This window comes from Anolis sagrei, chromosome 3, assembly GCF_037176765.1.
Source record: "Anolis sagrei isolate rAnoSag1 chromosome 3, rAnoSag1.mat, whole genome shotgun sequence".
Lineage (NCBI taxonomy): Eukaryota > Metazoa > Chordata > Lepidosauria > Squamata > Dactyloidae > Anolis > Anolis sagrei.
Window position 1 is genome coordinate 196670349 of NC_090023.1, and position 14061 is coordinate 196684409.

The window sequence follows — 14061 nt, forward strand, 5'->3', positions numbered from 1 at the left end:
TATCTTGAAGCACTTGATGTATTATTCAATATGTTTCCTATCTCAAACAACATTGAAGTGTCCATAATCTTTATGTACAAGCCATAATCCAGCGTCTTCTTTTATATATGGGGTTTGAGATATTTTATCACAGAGACAAAACATCAAGCATAAGAATTCCTCTTTTATATTTGGCAACACAGAAACAGTCTAGACTTTTTTAGAAAAGTATTTACTTCTTTAGAAAAGTATTCAGCATTATTTAATAACAATTAGGTTTGAAGGTTTTTTTATTGCACTATAAAGGAAGGTGTTGCAGGTGGCTAGTTGCATAAATCTCGTATTTTGTAAGAATACAAAGGAAATCCTGAAAGAAGACACCTCTCAAAAGTCAAAGTCTTAAAGGGTGACTTTGCACAAAACCATTACGAGGGAAAATGGTTCAGACAGAAAGATATTCTTTGAGTTTATCCATGATAGCATCCATCCTGTCAGCAGGGATTACCATCACTGTTCGCAAAGGTTGCATGGGCACATCTTCAAAAGACCATCTGCCTCCCAAACATGAATCACTCTCCTCCTCGACAGAGTAACTGAATTTTAGAAGTGATTTCTGAAACAAAAATGCAAACCAGGTTAAAAGCACTTGGTTTATGCTGATATCATCATCATTTTATCATAATCATTATTTGTCATAGTTCATTTTTTTCTAAGAGGGACAAGAATTCTATGGTAATGAAAATCAGTTGTCAGGGAAGATTTTGTCATTTTTTCATAGAACTCAGAGCTACAAGTGTTTCACATACAGATTGGGTATGTGAAACACATATATTGGGTTTCGGAATATTTGTATTGCATATACATGCATGAGTTTTCTTGGAGATGGGACTCGAGTCCAAATACAAAATGTATTTATGTTTCTTATATACATAGCCTGAAGGTAACTTTATCAGCAATACTTATAATAACTTGCAGAATCATAGAGTTGGAAGAGACCTCATGGGCCATCCAGTCCAACCCCCTGCCAAGAAGCAGGAAAATTGCATTCAAAGCATCCCCAACAGATAGCCATCCAGCCTCTGTTTAAAAGCTTCCAAAGAAGGAGCCTCCACCACACTTTGGGGCAGAGAGTTCTACTGCTCTCACAGTTAGGAAGTTCTTCCTCATGTTCAGGTGGAATCTCCTTTCCTGTAGTTTGAAGCCACTGTTCTGCAGCCTCATCTCCTCCAGGGTGGCAGAAAACAAGCCTGCTCCCTCCTCCCTATGAATGGGACATAAACCTTGAAGGAAACCCCTGTGGGTACAAAAAACAGTATTTCTATAGGAATATTGTAGATTGGGGGAATTCAGTTAGCTTCATTTGTGACCAAACTCATGAGACACTAATCTGGCTGTATTCTGCCACTTTTGATGTGCCAGTTTTATATCAATATGATGCTGATTTAAAGATGATAGATGAACAGAACAATTCCAGACCACACCTGGAATACTGTGTCCAATTCTGGGCATCACAATTGAAGGGAGATATTGATTCTAAGCTGGAATGTGTCCAGAGGAGGGTGACTAAAATGATCAAGGGTCTGGAAAGGAGCCCTATAAGGTGCGGCTTAAAGAGCTGGGAATGTTTAGCCTGAAGAAGAGAAGGCTGAGAGGAGATATGATAGCCATGTATAAATATGTTAGAGGAAGTCACAGGGAGGAGGGAGCAAGCTTGTTTTCTGCTTCCCTGGAGACCAGGACACAGAACAATGGCTTCAAACTACAGGAAAGGAGATTCCACCTGAACCTTAGGAAGAACTTCCTAACTGTTCAGCAGTGGAACTCTCTGCCCCAGAGCTTCTTTGGAGACTGGATGGCCATCTGTCGGGGGTGCTAGTGATTTTCCTGCTTCTTGGCAGAGGGTTGGACTGGATGGTTCACAAGGTCTCTTTCAACTCTGATTCGTTGAGTGCACTTTTTGCCGCTGCCCATTACATTCGCCAGCAAATATTTTATTTTGGTTTCAGGGTTTTAAAAATGGAGGTGCACTAGATTCAAATAAATATGGTGTTACTCACTCGAAGTAATTCCAACCAAGGAAGGAATTTGCTGAGAGCTCCCAAAATCAGACATAATTCTTGAAGGAAAGCACTTATTAGATATGACATCAGTATCAGCATTGATACTGATGTCATATCTAATAAGATAATCTGTAACATCGTCTCCTGATGTAAACTTCTCACAACGAAGGGTGAACCTCAATGCCGACAATTAAAGCACATTATTAGGGGCTACAACAGTCCTTACAAGCAAATATCCTGTATGTGTGCTGATCTTCTTGTCTTTTGCAATAGTGCAGAAGTAACAGTAAAGGATAAAAGTGGACTTATTCTATCCATTAGCATCAACGTGCATTACATCTTAGATTAAATCACTCCTCTGGTGTTCAAAAACTTTTCATGTGTAAGTAAGGAGGGGGGAAAAACCTCATATCTTCTACAATATAAATCAAAGTGCATCCAAGAAACTGAACTAACAAACAAGAAAAAACAGACTCACTTCATAAAAGAATTCTTCCTCGGCGTTTGAAAACATCAATTCATCTTTCTGATGGGCGCCGCTCCCTTTTTTTCTAGCATGAGCCTTCTTATCAATAAAAGTCTTACTGATTAAAAGATAGAAGTAGCATTTTCCACAAGGTTTGTTTGTCCTCTGAGCTTCTGTCAGCTCTTTTCTGGAAGTAAGCAGATGTTTCCAATCAGAAGTTTCTCCACGTTGCATTCAAACCTTTGTATAACTGCAGTAAAGGTCATGTGAAAACAACTTCTGTTGTGCCCAAAGTTCACATTTCAGGATTCTGGCATTTTCATTCCTCTCCTAATAAAAACGGGAGTGCTTTGCTACAACTATACGCCATTGAGTGCCAGGGCTGTTTTCCTTTGTTCTTTTTTACATAGAAAAGTGTGCAGAAAAGCCAGTGTATTTAATAGGCAATCATGGATTGAATTCTAAGATACTGCAAATGTAGACTTCACAATTCTCATTTTTTTACATCACACTATATTTTAAACTCATTTTTCAAACAACAATTTGGTCCAGTTCAAATAAAACACTGGACAATACACATTTTGGTGTCTCAAATACTAGTCCTGTTTCTGGGTATACTTGACCTGCTGATTCCAACAATGGCACCCGTTTCCCCCCCTATCAGCTCTAGTTTTTGAGATACAGAATATATGCTATCTACCAGTCACCATTGGCTTACCATAGAAAGCCTTGATAACCATATCTAAGAAACTAGAGCTAATCACTCCATGTTCAGAAATACACTTTTTCACTTCCACTCCTATCCTGCCATTCCAAAACCACACACAACAGCTACTACTATTTAATTTTTTTTGTCGTGTCAGGAGCGACTTGAGAAACTGCAAGTCGCTTCTAGTGTGAGAGAATTGGCTGTCTGCAAGGACATTGCCCAAAAGACACCCAGGTGTTTTGATGTTTTAGGATCCTTGTGGGAGGCTTCTCTCATGCCCCTGCATGGGGAGCTGGAGCTGACAGAGGGAACTCATCCACGCTCTATCCAGATTCAAACCTCTGACCTGTTGGTCTTCTGTCCTGCTGGCACAAGGGTTTAACCCACTGTGCCACTGGTGGCTCCACCTAAGAGCTGAAATAGTGTATTGAGCAGCAAACTAAAACTTTGGAGACCAGGGTTTGAATCCCTGCTCAGCCATTGGGTGTCCTTGGGTCAGTCACATTCTCTCAGCCTCGGGGCCCTTCCACACAGTCATATAAACCCAGAATGGGGAGCTGGAGCTAATAGAGGGAGCTCATCTGCACTCTCACCAGATTCAAACCTCTGACCTGTCAGTCTTCAATCCTGTCGGCACAGAGGTTTAACCCACTGTGCCACTGGGGGCTCCTATTAATATAGTTGTTTTTAGCTGGTTGTCTTCCAGCCACAGAACAACTTTCTTGAGAATTGTCTTGATTCAACACACTGCTGCAGTATTTTAAATACCTTGTTTACATTCCTCACAAAATGCTTTCATGTAGGGCAGGCCTACACTGTAGAATTAATGCAGTTTGACACTACTTTAACTGCCACCGTTTAATGTTATGGAATCAAGGGAGTTGTAGTTTTATAAGATCTTTAGCCTTCTCAATCAAAATAATGGACATAATAAATATGGACATATTGACACAGAGAATCTCTCAGAACCACACAAAACCTCAAAGAACGGATTGGAAATTCAGTACTAGAATTCATAAAAGAGGAAAATAAAGAGATGTATATGACGGACTTATAAATGAAACCCAAGGACTAGATAAATAAGAATTGGGTAAGCAAACCCAAGCATAGAGATAAAAATGTATGCTAGAATGAATTTATATACGTGGACAAGCAAATATGAGAACACATTTTGTATACATACCCATAAGTGTACATAAATATTAAATTGTATGAATCACTCTGGAGGAACCTGGAAGTACCCGACCCGCCCAATCCCCATCCCTGCACTGTCTCCCCACCCTTCCCTTACCCAATCCCTCTTCCTTTCCCCTCTCCCACCCTGTTCTCCTCTACACTTCACCCCCTACCTCCCCCCACCCTACCGTATTTATCCTATGTTTTTAATGTAAACCTGGAAAATAAAACTAATAAAAAATTATATAAATAAAAGATCTTTAGCCTTCTCCACCTAAGAGTGCTGGTGCCTCACCAAACCTACAACTCCCAGGATTCCACACCATTGAGCCAGGGCAGCTAAATTGTGTCAATTCTACAAAGTAGATGCAGTCACAGAAGTAGAACAAACCACTTGCAATGTATGAAACATGGAATATTTCCATCAACTCCCATATGAAACAACAATGCTCAAATGCTGGTTTCTTGCTTCCCAGCCTCTGTTCTTTAGGTATATAGGGTATTTTACATGTCATCCTCCTATTTTAAATATTTCCATTTAAAAAGCATTTCAGATGTCATCCAAGGGTACAAGTTTGAAAAGGATTTGTGGGAAAGTCCTTACTGCAGTTGCTGGTGCATGGGCAGAGCAATCTGGGGTGGGACGTTAATGAACCTTTCACTGAGGAGGAAGCCCACGGGTTTGGTGGTGTCACTTAAGAGCTTATCCAACTGTTCAACCATACTCTGCTCGCAGTTCTTCTCAGACTGGCTTAATACCAGCTCTTTAATTTGCTCAGCACACTCCGTACCCTAGGAATCAAAGGACAGATTTCCTTTACAATGTAAAATAATTATTTTCATAAGGCAACTTGAAAAGAGACCTTCTAGGCACTGGCGTGCAGACTGTGGGAAATGTCTCGCTGTGACTTTTAATGATTTGTAGCGATTTCATTTTTAAAGTTATTTAGGAAAAAGGCATTGCAGCAGGGGGAAGAAGAAATTCTAATTAAAATGGTGATCAAGGAATTGTATTCTATTCCTACTAAAGAGCCACAGCAAAGCAGACAGGTGTCAAACGAAATAAGTGGACGACACCTTCGCCATTTGGAGTCATGGAGGAGAAGAACTAAACAAGTTCCTGGACCACCTCAACAGCATCCACCCAAACATCCAATTCACCGTGGAAAATGAAAATGATGGAAAACTGCCTTTTTTAGATGTCTTAGTCATCCGCAAACTAAATCAACACTTGGGCCACACATTTTACAGAAAATGTCCACACACGGAGAGATACCTACATAAAAACTCCAACCATCACCCAACTCAAAAAAGAAGCACAATTAAAGCCCTGGCAGACCATGCAAAAAGAATCTGCAAACCCCACCTCCTACAAGCCTAAACTAGGCTCTACAGGCCAATGGATACTCCACCACAGACATCAGAAGAGCTGCAAGAAGAAGACATTAGAGAAAGTTCCACCCAGAGGAAAAGTGTCCTAAAATTGCCATACATCAAGGGAACCACTGATCACATAGGGAAGCTGATGAAGAAACACAACCTACAAACTATCTACAGACCCACTAAGAAAATCCAACAAATGCTATGGATCCTCTTGCCTCTGCAGGAGTCTACCGTATACCATGGAGCTGTGTACAAGTCTACACTGGGCCCAACAAACGCAGCATTGCCCAAACATGAATCAAGGAACATGAAAGGCTCTGCAGACTAATTGAACTAGAGAAGTCAGCCATAGCAGAGTACCTGATGAACCAACCTGGACACGGTATATTATTTAAGAATACAGAGATGCTGGACCACTTTTAACAACCACCATGTCAGACTACACAGAGAACCCACTGAAATCCACAAGCATGTGGACAATTGCAACAGAAACCATGAAAATGAAAAAAAAATCTGGCTCTGAAATAAGGACAGTAAATAAAGAGCAACACTAAAAAAGGAAGGGGCAGCTAACACCTGAATCAATCAGGGGCAGCTAACACCACCAAACAAAGCAGTCCCCCAGGCAGCAATCAGACAGGCTTTGAAGCTGCAAAGCCATTAAATGCTAATCAAGGTGGTAAACTGCAACATTCACACTTGCCTCAAGCAGACAAGAGTTCTTTCTCCCACCCTGGATATTCCACAGATATATAAACCCCACTTGCGTAGTTTCCAACAAACCTCACAAACTCTGAGGATGCCTGCCACAGATGGGGGAAAAACATCAGGAGGGAATGCTTCTGGAACATGGCCATACAGCCTGGAAAACCCATAGCAACCAAAAAAATGAAATAACCTGTACAACGGCTAAAACTCCTATTACTTTAGCATGAATAGAAATAAGAGCAAAACGAGCAACAAAGTCATATGAGTTAACAGTGGCAAAGAAACAGCACCTATATATTTTGTGTGTATGTGTGCAGTGTGTGTTAAAAATATCACTATAGTAAGTATTTAAATCACAATGCAGTAGAATTTCATTTGTAAAGCTACACAGAATATTTTATGGACTGCCAGCAGAATATTAAAAAAACATCCAAGTAAAACAAGGTTTTATTACTGACCTTTCTTTCGGTTAAGTTTAAAAGGCTTATGAAGCCAAACACCTCATCAGCATCAACTTCATCGTCGTCATCACTTTCTTCTAAAACTTCTGCTTGCTATTGAATAGAAAATAAAGGAGAAAACACTACCAGACAAATATCCTCTTAGGCACTGCTATTCAGGCTTTCTGTCAGCATCATAATATGCTAGTTCCTATTCTTTATTTATAAACAGCTTTGCATGGTCTTCTCCTCATAAAGCAACATATGTAAGGGGAATAGTTTAAAAACACATTTGGCAAAGGTGAAATTGTTTTGAAGAAGCTACTGAAGAGACCACAAAGGCATTTAAATAATAATGTACTAATTAGGAAAGTTGAGTCAGCATAGTACAGTGGTTTGGACATTGGGCTAGGAATTTGGACAAGTTTTGAAATCCTGCTTATCTATGAAAGCCCACTGGTTAACATCAGGTAAATCATACTTGCTATACCCCCTTTGAACATATTTTGCCAAGAAACAAAATTCCTGTGACAGGTTTGTTAGGCAAGTGGGCTTATTAACAAAAGACCCTCCCCAAAAACGTATAGCAGAGTAACTTATCAGCAACAACATGGCCCAGTATCAATAGCCGAAAGTGATAAAAAGAACAAAAACACAGACCAATGTTATATCTTCCTTTGGAGGCTTTTCTTTGTAGTAAAATAATATGGTTGCACTATTTACAACAAGGTTTCCATAACACAAATAAACAAATACACAGTATCTTTACACACAAAAGCCTTCACACTGGAGCTTTCTCAGACTAGGCTTCTCTCACACTGAGACCTACTAACACTAACAGGTTTTGTTCAAATCACTCTCCTTAGGGTGACACTAGCTTTGGCCCACTGACTCTAGCAGGCTTTGGCCTACTAACTCTTTCAGTGCTTGACTCACATGTTTGTAATTTAAAATACCTTGTTAATTTTTAATATTTCTCACAGGGTTTGCGTTAGAGCAGGCATGGGCAAACTTTCTAACTTGGGGGCCGCATGGTGGGCCGGAGTGGGGAGGGTGGGCCGGAGTAGGAAGGGTTCTCCCCAAGCCCCCTCACTGCCCTTTCCTCCCCTTCCTCTTCTCTTTCAGAGGCAGAAAGTGAAAGAAAGAGACGGGAAACGTTTGGATCCCAAAAGGATTGGTCTTGGTCAGGATGAGATGGTGGACGGGAGAGAAAAAGTGTATCCTTTAGACCCCGTATTGCCTACTCCTCATATTCCTGGAACGATTCCATCAGCGTTGCCTCTGAAAAATCCTGCAAATCTCTTGGGAAGACAAGCGGACAAATGTCAGCGTGCTGGAAGAAACAAAGACTACCAGCACTGAAGCGGTGGTCCTCCGCCATCAACTCCACTGGACCGGCCAGGTTGTCTGAATGCCCGAAGGAAGGGAGGGAGGAAAGGATAGATGGAAGGAAGGAAGAGTGGAAGAGAATGGAGGGAAGGTGGGTGGGAAGGAAAGAGAGAAGGAAAGACAAAAGGGAAGGAAGGAAGAAGGAATGAGGGAAGGAAGGATAAAAGGGTGGAAGGGAAGGAAGAAAGGAGGGAGAGAAGAGGAAGAGAAAAGAGAAGAAAGAAAGGATAGGATGGTGAGAGAGAGAGAGATGGGCCTGAGAAAAAGAACCCAAGGGGCTACATTCAGCCCTTGGGCCTGGATTTGCTCATACCTGCCTTAAAGTCACCATAAATCAGAAACAACTTGAAGGCACACAACAACAGAAATTATAAAAATTAGAAGATAGTCATACCTTGATAACACTCCCAATGTGATTTTGTTGTATCAATATATCAGTCAGATCAGCTGTATTAACAGGAGCCTTCAGAAACAGCTGAGGGCAAGAGAAGAAAAAGACTTTAGACTTTTAATAAGAATATATATATTGTTATTAGGAATAAATTATTATGATTGTTTGATGGCATGTTCCAGTCATATTATATCTCACTTAGGGACACCTAAAGGGGTTAACGACAGGCCAGATGACCATTTGTCAGGAGTGCTTTCAGCGAGTGTTCCTGTATGCCCTTGTAATCCTCCCTGAGTCCACCCTAAGAGGTTGTGAAGGATGGGGTACAAATGTTTGAAATAATAATAATAAAATATGGCAGGGGGTTGGATTGAATGGCCTTGGTGGTCCCTTCCAGTTCTGTGATGCTATGATATTTAGGCCAATATTCAATATACTTTCCAGCACAATTTACTCAGGTTTAATCACTAACCTCTTTGTTATAAAAGCTCTATACAGCCATTATTTATTTGGGTTGAATAAACAGTTAAGGGAAATTGTATCAGAATTTTCCTCATCCTTTCCTTCTCAAGCTAACATACAAAAGAAAAATACCACTCTAATTGGAGAATCTACCATATCCATAGAGCCTCTTCATGCGAGTGACAACTATAACTTTTTATGGTTGACACCCATGTAGTAAACTTAGAATTATAGAGTTGGAAGAGACCACATGGACCATCAAATCCAACCTTTGCCATGCACGAAAAACACAACAAATGGTCAGCCAGCCTCGGTTTAAAAGACTCCAAAGAAGGACCTTCCACTAAACTCTGAGACAGTGAGTTCCACTGCTGAACAGCAATTACAGCCAGGAAGTTCTTCCTAATGTTCAGGTGAACCAAGAAACCTTTCCTGCAGTTTCTTCTACAGATAAGAGAGGCTCTTCACTTTAGCCACAAAACCCTACAACCGATGAATATGTAAGTCGACACAAATAGATATATGAAGTGTTGAATAATGTGCATATTCATCATCTTTTCTGTTTCTATAACATTAATGCTTGAATGTTATTTCATAAAGTCCCAATCAACCATACCGTGTGATTAGATATGACATGATCAATATAAAAAGAAGATATCAAAGTTGAAATGTTGAACATTCAGAATATTCAAGGTGGCTCAAATGACATATTGCATCTAATGAATTCCCCATATCTTTTTCTTCATAAAAGTATGCAAAGGGACCCTTTGCTTCATTAATTTTCCTTCTACCACCCCCCTGCCCCCAGCAAAACAAAGAATATAATTCAACCAACACAGTGCACGTGTTTGTCAATCTCCAATCTGTTATTCATGGTATTGTATTTCATGTCATGATAACTCGGCATAGAAGAACTGTAAGATCTGATACACTCACCTGTTGCAGCAATTTTTTAATTCCATTTTTATCGTTATCAGATATGGAATGCGCTTCAAATTCAACATTTATTTCCTGTGGACAAAAACACACAAAGGAGGTGTCACACACAAGCTTGCCAATAAAAGTTATTTTTTAATTCCTTTAAGGTATATATTTATTTTATTTATTTGCTATATTTATATACCGCCGTTTCTCAGCCTAGCTGGCAACTCAACGCGGTTTACAACATAATATAACAATCAACAGTATACAGTTAAAAGCATAAAAAACATAAAAAACATAAAAACACAATTCATACATCAATACCAATCCAGTTCGACTCTTAACTAAAAACGTGATCCAGTTCGTCATCCATGTTGCCAGTCCTTTAGTCAGTTACCATTCGCTGCATTGGGTTAACCAAATGCCTGCTTAAACATCCAGGTCTTCAATCTTCTTCGGAATATCATCAATGAAGGGGCTGATCTTACCTCCAAGGGCAGGGCGTTCCATAGCCGCGGGGCCACCACAGAAAAGGCCCTGTCTCTCGTACCCGCCAGCCGCACCTGTGAAGCAGGCGGGATAGAGAGCAGGGCCTCCCCAGAAGATCTTAGGGTCCTGGCGGGCTGATAGGCCGAGATACGTTCGGATAGGTAAGTTGGGCCAGAACCGTTTAGGGCTTTAAAGGCCAACGCCAGCACTTTGAATTGAGCCCGGTAGCAGATCGGCAGCCAGTGGACCTGGTGCAGCAGAGGAGTTGTATGCTCCCTGCGCTCCGCTCCCGTTAGTATCATGGCTGCCAAGCATTGGACTAATTGGAGCTTCCAGGCCGTCTTCAAAGGCAACCCCACGTAGAGAGCGTTGCAGTAGTCCAAACGGGATGTAAACAGAGCGTGGACTACCGTGGCCAAGTCAGACTTCCCAAGGTACGGGCGCAGTTGGCGCACGAGTTTTAACTGTGCGAATGCTCCCCTGGTCACCGCCGAAACCTGGGGCTCCAGGCTCAGCGATGAGTCCAGGATCACACCCAAAATGCGAACCTGCGTCTTCAGGGGTAACCCTATACCCTGTTCGGCCTTGCGACTGACCAGGAGTACCTCTGTCTTGTCTGGATTCAATTTCAATTTGTTCGCCCCCATCCAGACCGTCACAGCGGCCAAGCACCGGTTCAGGACCTCGACAGCCTCCTTAGTAGCAGGTGGAAAGGAGTGACAGAGTTGGACATCATCCGCGTACAGATGACTTCGCACTCCGAAACTCCGGATGATCTCACCCAGCGGCTTCATGTAGATGTTAAACAACATGGGAGACAATATTGAGCCCTGAGGAACCCCACAAGACAAAGGTTGTGGGGTTGAACAGGAGTCTCCCAGTAACACCTTCTGAGACCGATCCTCGAGGAATGAGCGGAGCCACTGTAAAACAGTTCCTCCAAGACCCATTCCCGCGAGGCGTCTCAGAAGGATACCGTGGTCGACGGTATCGAAGGCCGCTGAGAGGTCCAGAAGCACCAACAGGGACACACTCCCCCTGTCGAGCTCCCGGCGCAGATCATCCACTAAGGCGACCAAGGCTGTCTCAGTACCATGCCCCGGCCTGAAGCCAGACTGTGCCGGATCCAGATAATCCGTGTCTACCAAGAATGCCTGGAGTTGTGAGGCCACCACACGTTCCAGGACTTTGCCCAAAAAGGGGAGATTGGAAACAGGCCGGAAGTTGACGAATTGAGTGGGGTCCAGTGATGGTTTTTTCAACAGCGGTTTTATTACAGCTTGCTTTAAGCTGGCTGGAAAGATGCCTTCCCGGAGGGAGGCATTAACCACCACCTTCACCCACTCGGCCAATCCCCCTCTGGCCTCCTTCAGAAGCCAGGATGGGCAGGGGTCTAGGATGCATGTGGTAGCTCTCATTCCTCCAAGCACCTTGTCCACATCCTCGGATTGAACCAATTGAAATGAATCCATCAAAACCGGACAAGCAGATGCTCGTGTTACATCCTCAGAGACTGCCGTTAATATGGTGTCCAGACCAGAGCGGATCAAAGCGACTTTGTCTGCAAAGAACTGAGCAAAGGCTTCACAGCGAGCTGCCGAGTCATCAGGGCACCCATCCTGAATGGTGGGTTTTAACAGGCCTCTGACAACTCGGAACAGTTCAGCCGGACGGTTCTTTGCAGACGCAATAGTGGCCGCAAAGAAGGTCTTCTTTGCGGCTTTTATTGCCGCGGCATATGCCTTTAAGAAGGACATAAACCGTGTTCGATTTGACTCGCTCGGATTCGAACGCCACACGCTCTCTAGTTCCCTCTTCTTTTGCTTCAACGCTGCCAGCTCCTCAGTGAACCAAGGAGCTGGTTTAGCTCGGCTACTTGAGAGGGGACGTTCTGGAGCGATCGTGTTTATTGCCCTAGTCATCTCCCCATTCCAGAGAGCGACCAGGGCATCAACAGGATCACCAACCGAGGCGGTGGGAAATTCCCCAAGAGCCGTCAGGAATCCATCTGGATCCATAAGCCTCCTGGGGCGGACCAACTTAATGGGTCCTCCACCTCTGCAGAGGTTAGGGGGTGCAGTTAATCTAAAGCTGACCAGGTGGTGGTCGGTCCATGGCAACGGAGAGATGGATAACTCCTCAACACCGCCACCTTCCTCCCATCCCTGGCAGAAAACCAAGTCCAATGTATGTCCAGCACTGTGGGTGGGGCCAGATACCTGTTGGGACAGCCCCATGGTTGCCATGGTAGACATGAAGTCCTGAGCCGCTCCCGATAGGGTGGTCTCGGCGTGGACATTGAAGTCCCCCAGCACAAGCAGCCGCTGGGACTCCAATGCCAGGTCCGAGATCACCCCCGCTAGCTCAGTCAGGGAGTCTGTAGTGCAGCGAGGTGGACGGTACACTAACAGAATCCCTAATCTGTCCCGGTCACCCACCCTCAGGTTGACGCATTCAAAATTTGTTGACTGCGGGATGGGGGCCCTGGTCAGAAGAATGGAGTCTCTATAGATCACTGCAACCCCGCCTCCCCGCTCCCCGGATCTTGGTTGGTGCTGCACGGAGAAACCTGGCGGGCAAAGCTGGGTCAAATTTACACCTCCAGCTTCGTCCAGCCAGGTCTCCGTGATGCACGCCAGATCTGCCCGTTCATCCAGGATTAAATCCTGGATGAAAGCTGTTTTGCCATTGACAGATCTGGCGTTCAACAGCACCACCTTCAATCCGGGGGGACCGCCGACCTGGTTACACCAATTCACCATATCAGGAGACCGAGTTGGAGTTACTAATGTTGTTGTACGATCCCTAGGCCGAATTCGAGGTCTCCTTTTCCCGTATCTCCCCATCCCCACCACGCATATATATATATATGCCTTAAAATGTTCAACAATCTGTTTTGAGATCTATGTATTAGGCCTGTGTGGTTTCGTTCGTTAATTCGTTATTTCGTTATTAATTCGTTATTTTTACCACATCCGACGCGATTTCAAAACACATTTTCAAACCCGGAAGGGTTTAAAAATATCGAAACAGCAGCCCCATATATTTTACGAGCTTCAGCTCGTGTCGTTAATGGGATGGAGGCTGCTGAGTGCTGCTGGTGCCTGGGAGCCAATCCGGCGCTCCCAAGCACCCCAGCAGTGCACCGTGGCAGGAGCCGGAGCCGATTGGATGGCGCGCGCGCGCTCACCCTTACAACCAGCCTCCGCGCGCCATCCAATCGGCTCCGGCTCCTGCGCCCTCCTCCTCCTCCTCCTCCTCGCGCGCGCGCTCACCCTTACAACCGGCCTCCGCGCGCCATCCAATCGGCTCCGGCTCCTGCGCCCTCCTCCTCCTCCTCGTGCGCGCGCTCACCCTTACAACCGGCCTCCGTGCGCCATCCAATCGGCTCCGGCTCCTGCGCCCTCCTCCTCCTGGCACTTCCTGCAACACAGCTGGGAGGAGGAGGAGGAGGGCGCAGGAGCCGGAGCCGATTGGATGGCGCGCGG

General features: G+C 44.0%; 1 protein-coding gene across 1 annotated transcript in view; it reads right to left on the minus strand.

Moving 5' to 3' along the window:
• BCCIP (BRCA2 and CDKN1A interacting protein) overlaps window positions 1–14061 on the minus strand; it is a 16059-nt gene continuing 1998 nt past the window's right edge. Inside the window, exons 2-7 of the mRNA XM_060768616.2 lie at window positions 10100–10174; window positions 8705–8785; window positions 6940–7035; window positions 4995–5182; window positions 2518–2692; window positions 1–592 (exon numbers count right to left, since the gene is read on the minus strand). Of these exons, the coding sequence (XP_060624599.2) occupies window positions 422–592; window positions 2518–2692; window positions 4995–5182; window positions 6940–7035; window positions 8705–8785; window positions 10100–10174 (786 nt within the window). The 3' untranslated portion in view covers window positions 1–421. The remainder of the gene's footprint in view (window positions 593–2517; window positions 2693–4994; window positions 5183–6939; window positions 7036–8704; window positions 8786–10099; window positions 10175–14061) is intronic.